This window comes from Berghia stephanieae, chromosome 9, assembly GCF_034508935.2.
Source record: "Berghia stephanieae isolate SIO BIC M18660-M18661 chromosome 9, UCSD_Bste_1.3, whole genome shotgun sequence".
In the NCBI taxonomy this organism is placed as follows: Eukaryota; Metazoa; Mollusca; class Gastropoda; order Nudibranchia; family Aeolidiidae; genus Berghia; species Berghia stephanieae.
The window spans coordinates 6,046,044-6,056,021 of NC_088368.1; the positions used below are offsets into that span (position 1 = coordinate 6,046,044).

Here is a 9,978-nt window from a genome sequence, read left to right on the forward strand (position 1 = left end):
TTTTTGTAGCGGTGGAAGACCAGGCTAATGCCAAACTAGAACAAGTCTCTTCAGTTCAAGCTCTGAGTCAACAGCTGATAGAAGATTCCCAAACCTTGACCGAGTCGCTCTCCTCCCTTCAACAGATGGCATCCAATGCTAAGGAAACGTCAGCACAATCTAAGACGGTCATACAAACTAAACTCACGGTAAGTATAGTAGCCTTGGAGCCATCTGAACTTGAGGCCATGAGATACACGAGTTGCTTTTTTTTTTTAGTCCATGTCAGAGAAGTACAAGAATATTTCTGGTGCCTTATTATGCTTACCTGTAGTGCAGGTTTTTTAAAAAGATTACTTTTTCTGTTTTAACAGATGCGATGGAACTTTTTAAAGATCTTGTCTTTATAATGCATAGTTTTATGGGTTCTCATACAACTGTACAATAAACCAGCATCCTATACAATGGATAGCCAGTAATTATCTTTATTGCGCATTCTACAGAAACCAGTATAATATTTTCAAAAACAAGAAATATTAGCTTTTATATAGCACAATTTCCACGCAACATGTTTTAAGGGCAAAAGATGCAGCCTGTTATAATTCTTTTCAACACAGACAAAGCAGACTAAAAAGATTTTTCAAAGGTTATCTACTTTGCAATGCCCACAGTGGGTTTCAAATCTTCAACCTACAGGTCACAAGCCTAGGGCCATACAAACAGATTATTAGTCCCTAAGCCCTGGATTGTGAATCAAAACTGGTCTGTAGATCAATTGATGCTGGGCCATATTTCATATTTCATTGACTGAGTTTCGTGATTTAAAAACAATTTTCTTAGTTGCATCTTGGTCATAAAAGCACATTTAATTGAATTAAAATTATAACGCCGCAGAGCACGATTAACGTGGCTGTTTAGGTAATAGTAATATATAAATTCAATATTTATTTATTTATTTATTATTATTATAACATCAAAGCAATCAAAATTATAATCAAACAACGCCCCAAGGTGAGCCTCAGTAAAATTATCAAACATTGACAGGTTGGCAGCAATAAAAAGGTTGGACCATTGCACTTGGCTGCAAAGCTACACACACTGTGGCTCCATGCTCCATGTATGTTGTTAACCCTCTCCTTACCAACTATTGGAGAAGCACCGCATTCGGTACAATACAACCACCATTTTTCTCATTCGGATTTCATTTGTATATCACAAAATTTGAAGATTTTAAAAAAAATTTATAATCATGAAAATTTAATGCTGTGCTGTACAGCTTGTTATGTTGGACCGAATTATGCCTTACATGTGCTCATTCATTTTGAGTTTAAAAATTGGGTATGACATTTTGGGGAAAATTCGGATAATGATTGGTAATGGTAGGAGAGAGTTAAAGGACTTCACAAATTAATTATTTTCCCAAGTACATTCAAATGTGATAGTTATGAGTGAATTTTGTATTTATCTTAATAAATGTTTTTTGTTTTTTTATATTTAAGCGAATTGAGGGAGTTGAACGACAAGCAACTGAACTCAAAACCCAGCTGGATGGATTAGATGCAGGTGGTGCTGACAGAATTCAAGTCATTGAAAACACCAAAACGAATGTCCTAAAACCAGGAGAAAAACTATGTAGCGATCTCAACTCCAATCTGGCCACATTTAACACAGAACTCGTTGCCACAGACACTGTCACATCAGACACTTTAGCCAAGGTGGGGAATACTACAGAGCATGCCACTGCCATCTTGACAGAGTTACGGGGATTGGAGAAGGTTGATGCCAATGGAGCTCAAGTACTTTTTAATCAAATCACAGTCGCTCAGTCTAACCTGAAAGCTGAAGAACTGACTGCAACAATCAACAGTTTGCTTCAAGCCAAAGAGAATCAGAGAAAAGAAATTGACAGTCTGAAGACAAAGAAAGATTCGTTAAAGGAAAAGATTGACAATCTGAACACTCTTTTACAACAGATTCGCCCTGCATCTCCGTAAATTTCAAGTTAGCCCTAACCAGCGGCTATTTGATTTTACTCTAAATGTCAACCATATTATATCTTTCTGTTTTCATCAAGTACCATCAATACAGGATTTTTACTGGGTGGGATTCCTGACCTCCCATAATGGGCAGAGAGGTACTTACTCTGTCTTCTATCCCCATATATGTTTTCCAACTTGCTTTCTGTCTTTGCCTTGGAATGAGATTACTTGGTTTTGTCCTGGCCCTTCCCGGATAACCTGGTTGAGAGGGAAACAGTCAAATGTATAGTTAGTTTAGGGAAATGATATTTTTTTCCTATGTAAATCATCTCTCTGTTATGCACCGTATTATGTTTTGTACACATATTGAATATGATTTGTAAACATTTGAGTGTAATACTCTTAGTCGGGACCTGTGCTTGTGTGTGGATGAGACTTTTAGATGATCTCAAACTAAATACTTCGATAGTGTTCTCTTGGAATCTACATCTGCTTCCTATTTGAACCAATTCCCCTTTTGTCTTCTATTTTCTTGGGTGCTTTAATTGTGATTCTAGAACTTTTTACTATCCCATTTTCTTCCTTTTTACTGGCGCTGATATGACCTAAATGTGTTGCAAGCGCCATAAAACCCTTAAAAACAAACATTACTGTTTTCATCAAGTACCATCAATGCAGGATTTAATGAAACCCTGGTCGCATTGCTATTATTAAAAAGAAGGCTAACATAACTATAAATAGATAAGACCATTTGCCAGAAATAGGGTTGTTGTCGTGTTATTCACATCAGCTCTTGTTTGTCTTATTATTTATTCATTTGAACAGTCTCCCCTAGCTTCTACCATATATTTTGCTTTTGGCAAATAATTTTTTTAATCTAATCAAAAGAATCTAAAAGATTGAAATACTGATATTTATTTTTTCCCAAATTTAAAATAAATGAATTGATTGCATAATTATGGTGATATTTCAATATAAAAAAACTGAGAAGATAAATGTTGTAAACTTACTTGAATTAAAAATATGTAACGGTTTGACTATACTATCACAATCCGATTGATGAAAGCATTGTTACGAAACTGAACCAGATCTATGAATAAAGAATTAATCATGATTATTCATAATTTGAAATAAGTGATATCCTTTTGAGATCCAGTTTCTGGCACAGGCTCATAAATATTTGGGAGAAATATTGATATGAAATAAATTGAATTCTGTGGTAAAAGGGTAAATTTTGAAGTGGCTTGATCTGTGATTGAATTTTGTAAAGCATATTGACTACATTGATTACCTCACCGTACCATTTTATATGTTATTTTAGTTATTTTTATCACCATCATCGTCATCATCATCATCATCAATATCATCGTCGTCTTCATTATTATTATTATTATTATTATTATTATTATTATTATTATTATTATTATTATTATTATTATTATTATTATTATTATTATTATTATTATTAATTATTATTATTATTATTATTATTATTATTATTACTACTACTACTACTACTACTACTACTGCTACTACTACTACTACTACTACTACTACTACTACTACTACTACTACTACTACTACTAATGTTGTAATTATTAATATCTTTATTATTAGTTCTTATATCACATTGAATTGACACATTCTAAAGAACCTCAAACAGACTTGTGATTAATTAATAAATCCAATGTAACATTGCTCAAATTATTTTCGATTTGAAGTACTCTACAGTCTATATTTATTATCATTATGTCTCACGAACAAAACGCCGAAAAATATAAAATGGTGGTAAATTTTAAAGTTAAAAGATATTTATATTTGTGACTTCTTTGTAAATTTCAATATGGGACGGGATGATATTTATTCTTTGTAAATACTTTATTTGATAGTTTAGAATTTATTTTAATGTCATAGAGAGAATCGGAAAAAAATATGATGTATAATACAAAATATAATAACACTTTTAAAAGTATAATCAATGTTATGTTCATTAATTAGCCCTGTAAATCCTTATGTTCTCAGACTAGTTCCTCTCTCACTGACTCGATTATCAAACTCACTCTTTTTTTCAAAAGTACAACTTAAGTCTCATTGCTAAAGTTCCGGTGATTTTCTATCTGAATGTTATCATTTTATAATTTTAAAAATACTTACTGTTTTATGCACAGGTCATTTTTTAATTTTTACATCATTTTGTTTTATTCATGTAGAAAGTTATGTTGAATTTTTGCTCCTGTTTTTAAAAAAAAATTTCCCTTACTTGATTCATTCAAAGTTTTATGTTTGTCTTGATTGATTGATTTATTTATTTATTTACTGGGTGGGGATCCTGACCTCCCATAGTGAGCAGGGAGGTACATACTGTGTCTTCTATCCCCTTATATCTATTTTCCAACATGCTTTCTGTCTTTGTCTTGGAATGAGATTACTTGGCCCTGTTAGGAGTCCTGGCTGGGAGGGAAACAGTCGAATGCATAGTTATTGTTGTGGGAGATGATATTTTTTTCCTTGTAAATCATCTCTCTGTTATGTATTATTATATTTATTTTGAATGAATAATGTAAGCATTTGAGTGTATTCCTCTTTGTTGGATTTTGTGCTTGTGTCTGGATGAGACTTATAGGTGATTTCAAACTAAGTACATTGGTGGTATGCTCTTGGATTCTACATCTGATCCCTATTTGTTCCCAGTTCTCCTTTTTCTTACTTTTTCTTGGGTGCTTTAATTGTAATTCCAGAGCTTTTTACTATCCCATTTTCTTCCTTTTTACTGGTGCTGATATGACCTTAATGTGTTGCAAGCGCCGTAAAACCCTTAAAAAACAAAACAAAAAACAACATTTATTTATTTATTATTTATTTATTTCGAATTTTATTCTTCATTCTTTCTTAATTTCATTTCCTTTCTATTTTCTCATAAATCATTTTCTTTTGACTCAGTCAAACTGGATACCTCACTCAGTGAAATTCAATACAGTAATGTGTAAATTAAAAAAAATATATAACAACATTTTTATAAAAACATTTGGTATAAATCACAATTGTGATTAGTGTGAACTCATTATTTTGTGATGTTGATAAAAGTTTGCTCTTCTGTTTTTAAAATAATAATGATGAATGCTGAACCTTGAGCAGGAGTATAGATATATGTTTTAATAAGATAATCCCAACAATTTCTTAGACCATCGGTTTTCAAAGTTTTATTTTCTGCTCAATGCGATGTAGATACCTATTGATTTGTCGAGATGGAGTTTTGGAAAAACACAATTTTTTTTTTAGAATTCATCAATGAGTCAATGAGACGTTGCCTAAAATATTTGATTACTCTGATGATATTAAATAGTGAAGTGAAAAAATATATCAATCTCGATACAGCAGCTGTGCTTTTTCTTTATTTAGTGCTGGGTCGAGTTTGAAACGATCAAATCGAGCGGGTTTTCGATCGAGTCCTCTAAAATCGAGTCGGTTTCGAGCGGGTTTCGAGTCAGTGACGTCATCGAGCAGTGATTCGTTTGAAAAAAAAAAAATACGAGCATCTCGTTTGCCACAGGAAACTTCACATACCCCTCCCTCTCTTATGTCTGTGGCTGGCTTGACTGCAGCTGGTTATGATGGGGGCTGCCAGATGGCCAAGTTCAAAATTGGTTACTAAGAAACGCTTTTCTATTATTATTCATTTTTTAAAAAAATCTTTTATTTTTAAAAAAATGAAAAGATAAGTTTATCCAACTGTAGTCGATTGTTTTGTTAATCAAAACCAATGAGTTTTTCAAGGGAGTCAGAATGCTTGTGGTCTTTGGCTATTTGGGGTCAATTTGACTACTTGGGCAAGAAGAAATCTGGCTGTCTGGCAGCCTTGATTATGATCGTCGTCGCATCACACACACACACACACACACACACACACAACACACACACACACACACACACGCCATCAGTTGTTGATGGTGAAGGGTTGAGACCCCCCCCCCCCCCTCCCACACCACCATCATCCCGCTGTCACCTTAACATTTCATATTTATGTCGCGCCAAAAGTTGTCGGCCGCCCCCACCTCCCATAATTTGTCACTGGTCGTCATCGCCTCTTGTGTGTGCGGGAAAAGGTCGTGCCTTTCATTTCATTATTTGAAAATAAATGAACAAGAATGGTGTGTTTTTATTAGGTAGGTAGATAATAATAATATTTAGCAGGTTCCACACACAGACACCCACGGATTGCCCGGACACGATGATAACGATGCCGACGACAATGGATGACGATGATGATGATGATGATTATCGTGTTTCTGTTTTTAAAAAATGAAATACTTTAGCAGGTTCCACCCCCACCCCCCACACGGATAGACCGGACCCGAAGATGATGATTGTGTATTGCTGGCTGTTACGGCTGTGATGAGGATGATGATAATGATGATGATGACGATGGCGCAGATGGTGATTATTTGTTCGGTCGCTCAGTGGTACGGTGTCTCTTGTCACAAAATCAAGCCTTGTCAATGGCCGAATGAGTGACAGTGATTGTTGAAAATTGTGATCCAGACGTTAAGTCCGTGTGTAAGGCACTTGACTCAGGTGTGAATGTATTCTTATCTTATAAGCAATGACGGGTATTGTAAAGAGCTTTAATACAAAAAGACTCCAAACAGCGATCGGTACCTACTGTACGAAATGGATGTATGGTCGATATGGTGTGCCGGAGGAATAAATTAAATTAAATATTGTGAAATTCATTGAGTATGGTAAATCCTTGGAAATGCGCTTTGAACTAATACACCTAGACAACTCCGATTCCATATAAACGACTGATTAATGTTCCCATATATAAACTATAGTTAGCTGAAAATCTTTCTTTGTCGGGACTCCAAAAGTATGGAACGAATTAGACAAAGAAATCAAAGGGGTCTTTTAGGAGCACTGATTGATTTTAGGTTGATTATTACATTGGAATGTGTTGATATTTATTTTATTCCTTATTATTAGGGTGGTGGTGGTGGTGGTGGTGATGATGATGATCCCGCTGATATGATGGTGATGATAAATAAATTAAACATAATTCCCTTTATTCATCCCATAGGGGAGATTCGTCTTTCAGGTCTATTCTAAGGGAAGACTGGAATAACCCAAGCGACAGCCGCAGTGCAGCGCCGCAAATTTAGTTAGGGCAAGGTGACTTGCTCAAGACCACTCAGCGGCGGGTGATCGAACTCGGTACCTTTCGGGTGCCAACCAAAGACCGTACCGCTGCCCCTGATGATGATGATGATGATGATGATGATGATGATGATGATGATGATGGGAACTAACAAAGAATACACAGGCATCTAAAATTGAAACATTCCATATTCAAAGCTAATGTTTTACTTTTAAAAATTGAGCTTTACAATATCCACTAAATGTGATCAAAGCGCTTTGTAAAGGGGTCCCTGGTCAACAGCAACATTTAATATGTAGGACGGGACATGCCGCCTGTTAGGTGATATTACAATTTTTCAGACAAGACAACGCTGTTAACGGCCAGGTACTCATTTTACACCTGAGTACGGTGAGAGAATGTGAGTAAAGAGCCTTGTCCAAAGACTCAACTATGCACCGAGCGCGAGGCTCGAACCCAGGACTTTCCGATCCGAACGCGGGTGTCATACCACTAGACCATTATAATGCACTAGACCCATGGCCGACTAGAGTACTATAGGTACGTCATGACTAGACCACATAGCCGCACTACTGTAGGAGTGTTCATTGATAGATGGATGCGTGTGTGTCATAGAAATAGCCTTAGTGTGTGTGTGTGTGTGTGTGTGTGTGTGTGTGTGTGTGTGTGTGTGTGTGATAGTCAAACTTGAGTAGGTTTAATGAAGACTTGTCACACACGCGTGATACACCTATACGAATTTCCCTGCCACCCAGACACACTAACATCTGACAAGGAGTGAGGGCTGTGGAAGAACCACAGACTACCGTGTGCAAACGTTGGCGATTGGTATCGGATGGCAAACTGTGATCGTTTGAATTTGAAATGATTCGAAACACTCGTTACCCCTCCGCTCGCTCGGATCCTGATCGTCTCAAGCTCGTCTCACGTGTCAAGATCGTCTCAAGCTCGTCTCAAGCTCACAACCCGCCTGATCGTTTTAGTGACTCGATCGTTTTACTGACTCGCTCTTCCGGCATTGAGATCGGACACTGACTCGTTGACGCTGACTCGATCGTCGATCGGGTAAAAGCGATCAAATAACCCAACACATGTCCATAATATGCTTCAACAGTCATGACATCACTTCTCTCGTAATAACGCATGGTAACTTAGTAACTGGTTCTAAACTATCGGAACAATGGCGTACGTCCTTATGAAATACGTCTCCCACGAGCATAAAAGTGTATCCAGAGGAGAAAAACGTTATAAATCTGATCCTGTTATGACTTTTATACATTCTGATCACATGACATATGAAAAAGTTCTAGCCAGAATGAAGAATTAACTCTCACACGTTCCATAATAGAGATTTCGATCACCGGTGATCGATGGACACGCCCCCTTTCTTTCCTCTCGTTTCGCTTTAAGTGCGCTTTATAATATGCCCCCAAATGGCGATTTTTATAATAATTTACTTAATTTTATACAATAAAAACTACAAAATCTCTAAGAATATTTGATTTTTTCCTCCTAAATCACAAGAAATACGAAAGTGTTGTGTCAGTAACTCGGTTCGTCACTCGACTTCCGCCATCTTGTTTTGACAGTCGACTTGTCGTCTCTACTCACAAATTTACTCAAAATAAACTAATTAGATACATTTTACAATGACTTATTGTACCGAAAAAGAGGTCTACGATATCTGATACATGAATGAAGACAGTGACGATGAAAATTACGCCTCTGTTCCCGAGAATATGATGCCTGATGGGGACCTGCCCTACTCACCAAATCTGGACTCGAATGACGAACCTGACGAGTAAGTATTTTTCTCAACTTTTCACAATTACATCCTCTGACATCATGTTCAAGTCAAAAAACGCACATCCTCTTGAACCCTGATCTTTTTTTTATCGGTTTCTATTAAGTTATTATTTATTTTTTCACTTTTCACCTCATTTACGAAGCATAGAAGTTGGGCAAGTGGATAGCTGAAAATGTAAACAAACATCAAACATGGCTGACAATAGAAGTTGAGAGCCATGTATTTCAACAAGGAGTGATACAACTTTATTTTTACTTCTGACTTTTAGAAATTAAGATTGTGATATTTTGTGAGAGCAGCTTTTAACAGAATTTTGTTCTTTTGTTATTTCTTTTTAACGCAGTGAGACCCAAATCCAAGCACAAGATGAGGATTATGAAGATGTCACTCGTATCCCTGGTGTTGCAACTATGAGTACAAGTAAAAGAAGTCATTGCGAAAGGTGAGCAGGAATCATATTATTATACTCTATTCAGATGCACTTTGGAAGTATGACATTCTAGAAATTATCATTAGTTTATAAATTGCTTCAAATGGTTGGTATGAAGCAATGTTTTAGTATGTGGCTCACAAATAGTGAAGGTAAGAATTTCATGGGTTCACAGGGAACATGAGAATGACAAACAGTTGATATACTGAATTTTGTTACTTTTGTGTATGGACTGAGTCAAACTGTCAATATTTTGTTTATTTGGTTTACCTTTGACTTATTAAAATTGTTTTTGCAATTCTAATTCTTTTTTTTTTTTTTTTTTTTCTTTTTAAAAAATTCATCTCATTTCAGGTCTCAAATTCCATCTCATGAGATTCCTGGCCCTTCCAAACCCAAGAAAGTGCGCCTTGATCCTGGTTCCACAACCCTTGTCCCACCTTTTTGGCCTGAACTTGTCCCTGGTCTATTGTATGCCGGATGTGTTGAAGTTTGAGTTTGTAATTTATTTATTTTTGTGGAAGATTGCCATATGGTTTTCAAAATTTACAGTAACTTTTCTCAAAAAATGCAAATATTATTCTTCTGATTTATATAATCAAATGCCTTTACAAGTGCAGTTTTGTGAAAT

General features: G+C 35.8%; 2 protein-coding genes across 2 annotated transcripts; both read left to right on the forward strand.

The window, feature by feature from the left end:
• The first annotated feature begins 7 nt into the window (after positions 1-7).
• On the forward strand, positions 8-2,845 carry LOC144979561 (uncharacterized). The gene is made up of 2 exons (XM_078926289.1): positions 8-188; positions 1,479-2,845. The coding sequence occupies exons 1-2, from the start codon at positions 126-128 to the stop codon at positions 1,971-1,973; spliced, it is 558 nt and encodes a 185-aa protein (XP_078782415.1). The 5' UTR covers positions 8-125; the 3' UTR covers positions 1,974-2,845.
• A 5,814-nt stretch (positions 2,846-8,659) lies between these two features.
• Positions 8,660-9,953, forward strand: LOC144979288 (uncharacterized). Its single transcript, XM_078925909.1, has 3 exons — positions 8,660-8,911; positions 9,261-9,359; positions 9,702-9,953. The coding sequence occupies exons 1-3, from the start codon at positions 8,802-8,804 to the stop codon at positions 9,841-9,843; spliced, it is 351 nt and encodes a 116-aa protein (XP_078782035.1). The 5' UTR covers positions 8,660-8,801; the 3' UTR covers positions 9,844-9,953.
• The last annotated feature ends 25 nt before the right edge of the window (positions 9,954-9,978 follow it).